At 35.0% G+C, this 14353-nt stretch overlaps 1 protein-coding gene across 1 annotated transcript in view; it reads right to left on the bottom strand.

Annotated features, from left to right (window-relative positions):
• Positions 1-649: 649 nt before the first annotated feature.
• Positions 650-14353, bottom strand: part of LOC104077261 (chromosome unknown open reading frame, human C15orf41) — a gene marked incomplete at both ends in the record, with an annotated part of 45588 nt that continues 31884 nt past the window's right edge. The window contains 5 exons of the mRNA XM_009578423.1: positions 650-755; positions 4230-4295; positions 9362-9429; positions 12244-12293; positions 12655-12734. Coding sequence (XP_009576718.1) covers positions 650-755; positions 4230-4295; positions 9362-9429; positions 12244-12293; positions 12655-12734 — 370 coding nt within the window. The remainder of the gene's footprint in view (positions 756-4229; positions 4296-9361; positions 9430-12243; positions 12294-12654; positions 12735-14353) is intronic.

Raw genomic sequence — 14353 nt, 5'->3', positions numbered from 1 at the left:
AGAATAAAGCAGAACTCTTTAAACCATCTTTAAAAGAAAAGATGTTTATACCAATACCATCAACATGTTCAAAAATTCTGTCCGGCAAAACTTATTTCCCTCCTTATGTTCCTGCAAATACTTACTACGTTTTTTAGCTTGAAGATACTTGTTATTAGTTTAAAATGTAGATAACATACCTAAAAAATACTGTATTAAAAAAAACCCCACAGTGAAACAGTATTGTCCTAGATACAATGACAAAGAGCAATGAAGTTCTTACACACATAGCCCACTCGGTTTGTGAAGATTTTGTAACAAATTTGGCACCTTGCAGGTATTACAAAACATTACAGCAAAATCCTCCTTCAAAGTCAGGTACTAAAAGAATTGACATGTAACTTCTGTACCAAAGTAACTTATTCTGTCATCTAGCATCATTGTAAAATCACCATATATATCTGCTGCATATTAACAATTACGATGCAAATTTTTCACAAATATTACAGCATTCCAATCTGACATACTAATTAATGACATTCAAAATGCCAGATTAGTACCATGTATTTTGTTCACATGGGTGAATACAAAAGTCAGTAGTGTTTTTTCCAGTAACTTCTTTTAAAAATGCAGTCCTATTTATCTATAAGGAAAAATAACAGAAATGTACCTGTTCCAGTAGCTCCAAAACTGGTCCTGCAAGTAGGCTTGGTGGCTACTTTCATCACCAAATGAGGCTTTGCTTTCAATCCAGTGAATTATGTGTCCTTCAACAGCTAGGGTGACAGCAGAAAATACAGTGAACTCTGAAAATCAAACTCAACAGCCTGCAGGAATGTGTTTGGGAATATCCTATTTACCCCCCAAGCTACCACATAATTCATGCTTGCAACAAAGTTACATATTTGTAAAAACCTCTTTCAAATATGCACATAAGCCATTTTTAAAAAAAAGTACCAGAAAATATTTTAACGGACAATTATATGAAATTCAGTTTAATTACACCCTGTTCTACATAACTGCATTTATTCTAACACAAACAGAATGTAAAGAAAAAGAGACTAGACTAAGGTGAAATTTCATCCTACTTTCACCCTTACTTTGCTGGAAAGGAGTTGTCAGGTAAGGAGTTGAAAACTTCTGATGAGTAACAAGAATAGTTAGCTAAGCTGCTAAAACCAGAAACTCCTCACCAATCCAGAGTGGAAGGTGTGAGAATCACAAGAAAGTTTATCATAGATATATATTTGCTTCCTTACTTTCGCAAAATCAGTAATGCTTCACCAGAAAGAAGTTAGGAATAAGAAGGCTTATGTGAAAAAACGTGATTTTGAATTTCTGTTTGTTTCAATGCTGTGGGATTTGCTCTGGTTCATGTCTTTCCTGCAGGAGTGAATTTCTAATATTAATAAAATTATCTTTTTTTGGTAAAAGGAAAGTCTTCTCTGAAGTTGACAACCTAATTTTGCATAAGAAATCATGAGAATCACTCTAAAAGATTATTCTTTCTCCAAAAAGGTAATTTGGGGTATCATTATTGAGGTCTTTAAAAATGTTTCTTTTATTTTGAGTTCCCTATGATACCCACAGCCATGATGTCTTAGCCTACATTCGACCTGGGATGAGGTACTCAAAGGGCATGCAGACCCAGAAACACAGACTGTAAAATTACTTGGGAAATCTGTAACTCATGAAGTCTCCACACTAAGTTCTATATGCCACCACTACCCTGCTATCAGTAACCAAGTTAACTTATCATAGACTCATGGAATAGTTTGGGTTGGAAAGGACCTTTAAAGGTGATAAGGAGGGCTATCTTGTAACTAGACCAGGTTGCTCAGAGCCCCAGGCAACCTGACCTTGAATGTTTCCAGGGATGGGGCATCTACCACCTCTCTGGGCAACCTGTTTCACCACCCTCATTGTAAAAAATTTCTTCCTTATATCTAATCTAAAGCTACCCTCTTTTAGTTTAAACCCATTCCCCCTTGTCCTGTCGCAACAGGCCCTGCTAAAAAGTCTGTCCCCATCTTTCTTATAAGCCCCCTCTAAGTACCTATATTATGTAGGCCTATACTACTATCTCCTCCCCCCACTCCCACCATCTTTAGACCCGAGGAGATAAAATAGCTGAGGCATAAACTGTGTAGTCAGTTGAGAAGCAATTTCTAAGAAACGTTTACCTTTCCTAGCTATGTACTGAGTCATGAAGAAGAGAATGCAAGGACTGCCAGACATTAGTTCAGATCAGGCAGCAGGTAGAAAATTATTTCCTGCCAATCTCAAGTGGCTGAAATAATTTGAAGAAAGTAATGCACTATGGCTATTCGGATTTTTAGAGACAAATCCATGCAAACAAATTAATGGCTATTTTTAACCTTCTTTCTAATAGGGTAATATTATAAACCCAGGAATTCTTTTGGGTGCTTCCCAGTTTCCCTTCTCAAGCATTAAAAAAATTAGCTCCATACTAGTTCCCATTTAACCAGGCTCTTGAATAGCTGGGATATAAGCTTATCTGTTTCTAATGTAGAAGTGAGTATCTTGATACCAAATACATATTGTGTATACTGTAGTCCACACTACTGGGGAATCTTATCAATGTATATAACTATCTGAAGGGCGGTCAGGTGTTAAGAGGGAGCAAGGCTCTTTTCAGTGGTAACCAGTAACAGGACCAGAGGCAATGGGCACAAACTGAAACATGGGAAGCTCCATCTGAACGTCAGGAACCACTTTTTTACTGTGAGGGTGACTGAGCACTGGCACAGGTTGCCCAGAGAGGTTGTGGAGCCTCCATCCTTGGAGATATTCAAAAGCCGTCTGGACATAGTCCTGGGCAACCAGCTCCAGGTGACCCTGCTTGAGCAGATGACCACCAGAGGTCCCTTCCAGCATCAGCCATTCTGTGATTCTGTAATTCCACAATCCTCCCTGCTAACTTTAGACTTGATAAAAAACAACCGTTCCCTCACGCCCTCAAGTCCTTGGTAGCTTCCTGAGACCCTCCACAAATAAGAGGTATGGAAGTGAAGGACTAGAAATTAATTGAAAACTCTCCAAGTGTGGCTTGACAAGAGTGAATTGCAGCTCATTAGGACGCCAAAGCTCACTGTTTGAAATACGGAGTGGTTCAGCTACAAAGGTATTTTTTATTTTGTACATATAACCTCTTATTAACATCACCATTTTTCTTTTTTGGAAACATGAGTAGGAATACAAACATCATTGAGCTAAGGAAGTCTTCAAAAACTTTTCAGAAGACTCTCATATACATAGTTGTTTATCTACTGGATAACAGATCATTGTGCTGAAAGATGGTATCTCAAGCACTCCTGGGTAGTAAGACATTTTATACTGCACACTCAATTCCACATACCCGTGTACAAATCAGTTATCTTAGTAAGAATTCCAACTGATGTCAATATGAAGAACAAAAAACCAGACATGCATATGACTTTCACACAGTGCTTTCAGCCTTCTTATTTTCTCCGATAGACACAACAGTAGGCATCTGCATAGACAGGTGCTGCATTCTATGGACATTCAAGTCTTTTGGCATGAAAGTAAATTTACAAAAAGTGATTAATAATCCTTTACACTTGGACAACATGGATGTTCTTTCTTCTATGGCCCAGCCACTAGGTCATCTGATTACCTTCTTACATGGCCTGAAGACTAGAAAATGTAGATGAAATTTGACATGACCTTTATACCTAACTTTTATTCCTTCTTACTTCTTGCTATGCAGGCTTTTAAAAAACAATAGAGAACTGCAGAGTTGTATTTAGATGCAAAGTGATGGCAAAAGAATAACTGTACAATGACAAACCCTTACACAATGACTTATAGGTGTAACAGTAATAGTCTTAAGACTGCTTTGAACTGATTGGGTCTAGAAGTTTAAGACAATTATAGGTATTTCACAGTTCAGTTCATAAAGACAGTGGGCAGAGCAGGTTAGAGGGAGTAGGGATTTGGGGGTTCTTAGAGTTGCTTGTTTTTCTTTTTTTCTTTTTGTGATAATGCGACAAAAACAAGCAGAGATCAAAGAGGCAACACTCGGTAATACTACTTACGATCAAACCTCTCTGACCAAAACTAGAAGTCCTTAAAATTATTGGGTAACTACTGAAAAAAGAGACTAATTTGTAGTATCCTATAATACACTTCACTTAAGTAGCCATAATATTTTAGCATGAACACTTCTATACAAAATAAAATAATAAAAATTCTTTTAAAAGACTTACCTACTGGCACTTCTAAAATAAAGTCTGGTGTTTTGTCATAACCCTTTGCACGAAGCTGATCTTCAGCTATACATAGAGAATAAGAACTATTTATAAAACTATTCTATTAAGTAGACAGCAGCATAATTAATTTTATTTTAAATAAGAGTGCAGGAATTACTAATGCAGTCATACATATCTTTCTTATGCATGCAATGCTGTGTCAGATTAAATGAACCTTCGTAGAAAACCTGAAGCATGGATATAAAAATGCTTCTTTGTCATCCCTGCATTTTTATGTCTTCATTATAAACATCATTAATTCAAGCTGTCATACAGTATTTTATAACCCCCAAATATTCAAAATAAAGAGGTATATTCACTGATTGCAAGAAGAGTTAGGAAGCTGTTAAGATTAATACTACCAACACCACAAATGCAGACATACTGTACCTGCCTTCTTGTTTTTATTTTAATGTTAGCATAAAGTTGTTAAAAAAAGAACAAGAAAATCCTTCTCTTCCAGAAATTTATTAAAGGAGAGAGAAGTCACAATTTTAGTTTCTCTTGCATCCAGCATTCTATAGAATTTATCCAATTTCAGAACATACAAAGATTTAGAAATTCTGTTAACTTTAACTATACAACTCTACTGCTTACAAATATTAGAGGTGAATATTTCAAGAAACAATAATAAGGAGCGAGCAAGATAAAACTGCAAAAGACAAAAGATGCTTCCTTTAAAAGAAAAAAAAAGCCCAAAGCAAGCCCTTAATATTTTCTAAACTGTTGTCCTTGATTTCCGATACCATTACATTGGTATTTCTGAAACACCATTTCTCCATTAAAATTTGGAGTGACCTGGTCATTCAATTCCAGGCATGGCTTTCTGTCTTCACCCAAGCTCAACTAATGGCACTACCTAGTAACAAGTAAGGCTGTGTAGCCCCTTAACACCTACTGGGCTGTTGACATTGTCATGCATCCCATTCGCCTTTCTACATCACCTTTGATTAAAATTAATGGGCCATTCTCACTGTTGGGTAGCTTATTTCCAATCCATTTATCAGGTTAGGACAGTAGTTTCATAGCCAATGTTCAGAACTCAGTTTTAGAATACTTTGTGCATATCCTGAAAGGTCAGCACTTTGAGTCCAAGTAACACTTTAATGACAAGAAAAACATACACTCTTAGAAATCAAAATATTTTAAAAGTGGCTAAAGCAAACTTCCCTCCTCTTTCTCACTGAAGAATATAACTCCAAAGTATTTTTCTAATATATTGAACTAATACTGGAAGTGGGAGTAATTTTGGAAAGTTGTACATTCACTTAAGTATAAACTCCGATAGCTGCTTATTCTTTTTGATAGCTGTAGTATTTCTTTTGAAATTTGAGAGTATTTCTTCACTCTAAGGACATTATATTGTAAATACAAGTCTTTGCAATGCAACACTTCATTATATCACCCAATCAGCTATTAAACTTTTCTAGGATTTGGAGACAGACTTGGTTGTTGGCTATTTTTTCAAAGATTGTCAGGTATACAGATAAAAGATTTTTAGATTAACAAGGTTCTAATTTAACAGAACCTATGAATAGTGAGTTTTATGTCATAACATAAAAATGAGTTAATGTTCTAAGTAATCTCTTAATCTTGATAAAAATAAAGAATAATCCAGTTTTAACCAACTCTGTTTAACTGTAACCTGCTCTTAATTGTTTAAAACAGTCTAGAAAAGATAAGGGGATGTCCCAGCTGAAATTTTCATTATTTAAGAGTGCACAAATGGCAATAGAAAGTTCAGCCTTTTCTAGCACATCTAACAAATGCTAGCATCACAAATTCAGGGGAATGTACCTTAAAAAAGACCATTGAAAATCAGGACAGATGCAAAAACACTTCCTGATGGGTCAACTTGGCAGGTCTCTGAACTGGAGTTTGCATCAGCATTACTTTTAATATTCTTCAGCAGATTCTTCTGGGATGTCTGATTACTTTTAAAATCATTTGACACTAACGCATGGCTTGAAAAAGAACATGTTTTTTGGTTTAAATCTGTTTCTGCATGTTTTCACTTGGTTTCTCCTAACATTTTGTATTACGATAAACATTGAAAAATATTTTAAAAAACATGTTTATTATTGATGTGAGTTGTCTATCATGTGCAGGAGCATAATTATATATTACTCTTTCTTCAAGTATTTTGAAGCTTTATAACTTCGGGGGAAAAAAAAAGAAAAAGAATTACAGAAACTCCCCACAATCACCATAAACTTTTTTTTTAAACCAAAACCCCACCAAAAGAAAAGAAGTTCTAACTTTTCCGCCCAGGTATGTTTCAGAGGTAGCATTCTGCACCTTAAAAGATCTTTTAGCTCTTGCATGGATGAAGAGAACAATTTAATAACTGCTTGAAAGACAGCCCACAACAGCTTTGACAGTTACATTTATGCATCCTCAGATTTGAAAACTACATTGAAACAGCCTTAGTAAGTAGTTATTCTACAGATTCCCCATTAATTTAGATTTCCAACAAAACTGGAGCTTCATCTTTACCATAACTTCACACCCAATCATAACCATTTAACACATCAATGTTCTTATACTAGCCTCTGGATATAACAAAGACACCCAACATTTTCTGTCGGTGTGTGAATGAGCAGTAACTGCAAATTTAAGATTACAGCGATCACATTTCATGATTTATATCCAGGCTACTACTGAGGGACATCTGTGGGAATGAAAGCAGGATAAGATTCCAGGCAAAGGTCAGTACCTTCCCATTATAGCTAAAAGCTTTCCTAATATATTCATGGCAAAGATATAAAAAAAATAAAGATCCTATATAGAATCTAGAAATTCCTGGCATTTCAGTATGGCAAGTGAAGCTGTTAGCCTGTTTTGAGAGAGTGCTTCCATTGATCACTTTAATCTCAGGCAAAGCGATGAACACTTGAGAGCTGTGTTTCTGCTGAAGAGAGGACGTGGTATATGATGTGCTTCTCATGAACAGTGGATTAATAAAATGTAAACCCCATTAGTTTGTATAGGTTTCCAATCAATTTCTGGGTGAATCTGAAGGTATTACTTCTGATCTGTAGGTTTTGAAAACTAACTGCTCTAGAAACAGACGAACTACGTCCCGGACCTGAAAAGCTGTTTCATGCTCCAAGAACATACTGGGGCAATTTATATTCACTGTGTCCTTTCACTGTGCTTTCTTCTCCTGTAATAGACTCTCTGTTGCCCAGGTGAACATAGCTGATACAAAAAACTATTTTTGAAGAATAGTACACTGGAATAGTACACTAACATGGAAACTGCAAGAATTCTGTTTCTTTAACACGTGTTAAAAAGTAATGAAATTGCGAGTACAGCAATCTAAGTCATAAGCCATCTTCAAAACTGGAATACAGTCTTACTCATAGCATAACAAAGCCTGAATTTGTTGACCTATACGAAATACTGTCATCTCTTCTGTTTTCCTGAGGTTTTCTTCAAGCAGTTTTGGAACTAATTTTTCAGAAAGGAAAGATTTTATTGCGAGAGGTTCAGTAGGGTTCATCTTGCAGATACTTAGGAAAAGCTTTTTTTTTTTTTTTTTTTTTTTAAAAAATCACACCAAGAATCTTAGAGACACATACAATGCACAGAAATAATAAATACAACCATTTAACATATCTTAAATCATGACTAAACAATACTTCAGAATACATAAAATGTAAACAATAAATTAAGCTCTCTCATTTATATCTTTACATTCTAATGATTTAACCCATTCTAGATGTTTTAACAGCATAAATTTCTTAGAGCTTGTTTCTAAAGACAGAATTGATGCTTATCCAAGGTCATGAAACATTAAAATTTAAATCTGATTTGTGTACTACACAACCTTGCACAAGCCAAATAAAATTATAATCGTTGGATTGAGGATCCATTAGTGAGTCATCTAGTCCATTCCCTTGTATCGTGACAGGATTGATTTCATTACCAGCTTTGATGGATGAGTGTCAAGTCTAGCCTTGAATTTTTCATTGAAGGTGATTCCATAACCTTCCCTGGCAGTTTGTTTTACACTTACTGTTCCTAGAACTGTTTAGTATTTTAACTCAACATCATCTCTACAATTACAGCTTAAACCTATTACCTCTATCTCTGCTCTTACAGCCAAGTAGGAAAAACTACCTCCTCACAATTTCATAGTGTCATTTGCAAGTTTGTATGCAATAGTTATTCCTGTCTTTTTTTTATTTTTCTCTAAAATAAAAGAGCACACTAACTCTGTTCCTTAATCATATAGACAAATCTTTTAAAAACCTTAATACTCTTTCTAATTTCTTAAATTTGTTTAAGGTTTCCAAAATCTTAACCTGAATCTAGCTTTAGGAGAGATCACAGTTTCTGGTAAAACCAGGAAAATTCCCTGATCACACAGATTTAGTACAACACTCAACCATTAACAAAAGACAGCATTTCATTTTGTTAATGTCTCATCACAAGGAATCCAAGATTTAAGAAGTCATTCTTAAATTTATTATCACAGTAAGAGAAACGATGCTTTGAACACTAATCATTGGTTTAATGGCACTCATATACAAGAAACGTAGTGCAGGCTAAAAGAAAAAAAAGAAAATAACTTCCTAACTAATCAATCCTTAAAATAACTTTAAATATAGGGATTGTGAAAAGAGTGCTTGCATTGGTTGGGAGGCAGGGGGCAAAAATTCAGCAGAAACTGCACAGAAAGCTAAATGAGTGAATCCTCTAGCAGTTCTTTAATACATAAAGCATTCTGAAGCTAATATTTCTTATGCTTCCTCCTAAGTCTCATAAGGCCTAGATTATGGCTAATATCTCATGACACCAAAAGTAATACTGCAGCAGATATTAAAGCATTTTTTTCAGCTACTTATTCTATAAAATATTAATTTCAAGCTTGTGCATGTGCTGTATATATAGGGTATTAGGTAACTGAGTTCCTGCTCAGTTCTAAATCAATAAAAGATAACATGTACAGCATCAATCATTTTTTACTCTTCCTTTACTACCTAATACAAAGAGCATTGAGGCTTATTTTTTTCTTAAGTAAACAGTCACTGAAATCTTTGAAGCTAAGGATTCACTGGCTAACCTCTACTACAGATTCTTACCTATGAAAGAGAGATTTTTTTCCAAAAGCATTTCTCGCAGCAAGACTTCATGCTCATGCCCAATAGCGCTGATAGTTTTAGGTTAAGAAATGGAAGATTACTTTGGAAAAGAACCAACGTCAGAAAAACATCACAGGTAAAGAAATTAATGATAAAGTTTATTGGCCTTCATCTGCATTTCAGAAGTGATCAGTGATTTGAACTCTTAAGTTTTGAAATTCTCTACAGGGATTTTCAGAGGCATTTAGCACTTCATGAAAATCAGACTACTGTATCATCAGCATACATTTTACAAAATTAAGACCCATTAGATCATATTTATTCGGTATAAATAAGGGTAATATTTCAATTTTTGCTTTATTTCCCCCCCAAGTTTAAATACCTTTTAAGTTGTTTTTAAGTTGCTCTTTACTGACTAATATATCAATTCTCTAATTCTGCAAAGAATGAAATAAACTGTTTTTTTCCTTATATTCTGAAATTCATAGGCACTACATCTATCTGAAACATCTTACTGTAACAAAACATCCTTTTAATTGATTTTTCAGAAGCATGAACTAATGTCAGGGAAGGATGAAATAATATTTTATAGTGAAGTCCTTTTCACTTCACTGACGGCCTGTTGATCCAATGTGCTATTCTTAGCAATATGTAAAAATATTTTTAATGTATCCTCCTGGAGGTCAAAGTTCTATTCTGGAAGCTTTTAAGAAGAATCTTATGGAACACCATGATAAAGGATCTTACATTAAAGACAGTTAAATTCCTAATTCTGTTTAGAATTAACTTCTGAAAACTTAAACTACAGATCACCTTATCATTAATTACTTAATTTATATCAACACTTTATGCTGAACAGCAAAAAACCTAATTGTATGGAATCATTTCATACATATACACACACACACACAGTTTTTATCAATTGAAACAATATGTTAAATTCTACTAGCAGTTACAGAACAAAAGGGGCAAATGAAGAACAGCAAAAATGTAAGAAAAATATTGCGAACAGAATTTATAATGCACCATAAGCAGAAACACTTAGACTTAGTCTATAATAATACCTGTTATTGATGTATGGCAATGACCATGGGGCAAAACTTGTAAATAACCTCACAAGCCATTTTCTACTCATGCAATCTAGCAGCCTAGTTTCCCGTAAGCATCTGAACTATTACTGAAAAATAGCCTCTTGGCATTTACAAAGAGGTTGACTTCATACTTTAGTCCATGCATATACAATTAGATAGTTATATTTAAAATCAATATGCAATCCTTCAGAAGACATTATGCTTTTAAAACCTTAACTTTAAATTGATTTTTAACTATTTTATGCACCTCAAAATTAACATCTAATTCAGCAACATACTTGCAGATAATGCATTCGCGCAGCTTAGTATTAAACTTTTCTGTACCAAAATGGAATTGAAAAACTCCTCATTATTCTCATTGATGTCACTGCGTATTCAATAACTTTACTTGAACCAGAATCTGAAGAGGACAGATTAGACCTTTTCAGGCTGCAGGCAAGTTATTCTTAAAAACTGTTCATAATTCTACATATGTGTTATTATTACTTTTAAACATGACACTTCCAAAATACTATAGCCAGATTGTTCATCAACAAAATATTAATCTTAAAATCCTGGATATGAAAATTAGTGATTAACAACCTCTTAAAAAATGTAACTTACTAGATTAATCCACTTTCAGAGAGCTGTGTTTAATGTTGAAGATCGTCTCAATGAATACTTAAAATTATGATTAAACCCGCAAAATACAAATACAATTAGAACTCTATCCTGCTGCCGTTAAAGCTAATGGGAGCAGGGCTGAGTCTGTAGTAGACACCAGGCAAGGATTTTTAGTGGAAAGAACATATTTTCAAGGGGGTGACCACCACATGTATCACAACTATAAGAAGTGTTGTTTTTCATGCATAACTAAACATCACTGTAGCTTTCCTATCCTGCAACTGTACAGCGAAATCAAGATCTTCCCCCAAACTGCATGCAGAGATTTATGCAAGGATTCTCTAGGGCTTGGGAGAGAATTGCCTTGCTAGCCTGCTAGTGATAGCAGGCCATGATTTTGAAATTGTTCCTTTGAGAGCAGACTGAAACAGAAGAGCTACGCATTCAGGACTTCATTAAAACAGATTTGGGGTCGCAGTGATCATTCCTAACAAATTATAATCTTAGTCTGAAATACTCAGTACTATGTGGAGTTCCCCCAGTATTCTCCCTGGATACTGAGGATCTCTAATTAACTATTTCAACACTACAAAAAACTAAATCCCTTAAAATTCAAGCTACATAGGGTAGCAGCTAGACTAATTTCCTTTACGAAGAAGAGAAAGTAAAAGAACTGCACTGGAATGTCAGATGGGAGTTTAAAAATACTAATTGGTCAATCCCACCTGAATTGCACCTGAAAACATTCCAATTAAAACTCATATTCATAACAAAGCAATGCCATACTGTTGAACACTATCTATGCAACTTATTAATTTAATCACAGAATAGTTGAGATTGGAAGGTATCTCTAGAGATCATCTAGTCTAACTCCACTGCTCAAAGCATGGTCAACTAGTCTTAACAGAAAACCAGACATGCATTTCAACTAATCAAAACCAAAGAGGTTCAATCAGGTATATGAATGCGTAGCCACCAAACTGACGACTTCCCGTGGTCCATCTGATTTTTGTTAAACAGTATAAGAGAAAGCTCTGCAGTGACCCTCGAGCTGACTGAATGTAAAACAGAGGAGTATGAAACGTGTTTTGTGAAGCAGAACTTTATGTCAGGTTAAAGCTAGACACATCTCTTCCACACAGTCTAAGCTCGTCAATTGTGCACCTAAAATTTTATGGGAAAGGATACTGTTTGATGCAGTCCACCAGTGGTCCATAACAACAGTCATTCACAGTACACTGCAGACAAATAAGGGAAGTAGTATAGTGATGGGCAACTACAAAACCATTACAGTTAAACAGTATCTTAAAAACAGTAATTACTTTTCTTCAAAAAGGCTATCAGACGCTGTTTAGATTTAATCACAGAAAACAAAACCTGCATGCTTTTATTCACTATGAAAGCAAGCTATTAAAAAGTGAAATGCTCCCCTCACAAATATTGCATTGCCATTTATGGTGCACCCTGACCTCACTGATAGTTTACGATGACAGTAATTAAATGAGGTTTAAAATCTTTTACTCTGCTAGGCAGATAACAGCATCGCCACAGGAAAAAAAAAAAAAAAAGGAAAAAAAAAAAGACAATTGTGATTAATACCTGATAGACTTGATTTGCTAGAACTCCATCTGGAATCTGAGAAGGGTCCCGTAGCATACTATTTATAAGAGTTTTGGAGGCTACAGAAATAAGGAATAAAAACATACGAAAAACCTGTTAGCTCAGTTATCCACTTGGCAGGAAGAGAGACATACTTTTATAAGGAAAACATTGATGATGTTGATAATTTTGAAAATTATCCAACCAGCAACTACAGACCTATAAATTTGTAGCTACTTACCCATTCTGACACGATTAACTCCAAAAGTCTTAAAACACCAAAGGATTTTATTAGCACAGCGTGAAAGCAGGCCCTTGTTTACTTATTCAGTTTCACTGGACAGTTTGTGCTTCAGAAGCATCATGCAGCTCCTAAGGAAACTGCTTAGTATAAAGAAAATCTAACTCAAAATAACCTCCATATCCTATGAGAACTTAAGGAAGACGATACGTAAAAGTTCGAAACAGCCTTTAAAAACAATGTTTGGTCTCAGCAATCTTAAGCACTTTATAGACTTAATGATTCCAGTCTAGTAGTTTTCAAATTTATTTATTTACTTATTTAGTGTTGACACATTTATTTGACTGTATTTAAAAGCTGGCAAAAGGCTTTCTGTGCAATTTTCAAATGTATAAACCTAAGACACAAAAGAAATCAGAAGTGAATTTAGGACTATTTATCAGTCTTTTATTCACTGATATTGATACTACAATGAAAAAAATAACATAAATCAAGAGATGTCTCTAGTTTATTTTCAAATACAGTCCTTGCAAGCACTGGCATTGTTTTCGCTCCAGATTTTTAATCTGGGTAGTTGCATATACCAGTTAATTACTAATAGTAGTGGAAAGACTTTTTTCTAGAAAAATGCCTTCTAAAAACATCAAACTTTTCATTTTACAATTTCTCAGAGAAAAAACATCACTGCTGCACAAGCACAAGCTGCCTCCTTCCTGGGAACAACTGCTGATGAGTTCAGCTGGTGGTATATTTACACCATTGAATCCTTAAGTGTAGACTGGGCTTGAAACTAGCAAGGTTTCCCACTTTGCCAAAGATTTCCTGTCTGACTTCAGGCAAATGCCTTTAACCTGCGTGTGCTTCAGTCGCGTGAACAAAGTGAAAAACTACTCTCTTCCTCTTCTTCATCTGTTTTGCCCCAACTGAGGGCCAAAGCTTTGTCACTCTCTTCAGTGATTGAATTGAAAGCCTCAGACGACACTGTGAAAAGGATTCCTGGAGCCTGTGACATGAAGGGATCTGCCATATAAGCAGCAATGCTACTACTATATGTGTGTAAACACTCTGCTGAAAGTAGAGACGGTCATTTTAATCTTCTCCCCAAATGTTGTCTCCTAAAAGTATCACATTCAGTTGAAAGTAGTATTTTCAAGAAAATACCTTGTTTAGAAAACTATACCCTAGTGCAAAGGAATATAAAACCCCAAATGAGTTTAAAGGCTTTACAAGAGCTACAAAGAATGGCATCATCACAGGCAGGAGCAAAAGTTTGTGCAAATGTTTTTAAAGAGAATGATATACTAAGCCAAAACACTTCCAGTCGCATCATGCCGTATTACATATTTGTATTGTATTCATCTCATATGAAATAGCATTACTTTTGTAAGTGAATAGTAAGAATAAATAGGCATTTTACTTTAGCTTTTGTACACTGTTAAAAATGCGTTTTGTACACAG

The sequence above is a fragment of the Fulmarus glacialis genome, unplaced genomic scaffold (assembly GCF_000690835.1).
Source record: "Fulmarus glacialis isolate BGI_N327 unplaced genomic scaffold, ASM69083v1 scaffold25505, whole genome shotgun sequence".
NCBI lineage: Eukaryota > Metazoa > Chordata > Aves > Procellariiformes > Procellariidae > Fulmarus > Fulmarus glacialis.
Note: the sequence above shows the minus strand (reverse complement) of the source record. Positions and strands in the feature narration are given on the sequence as shown.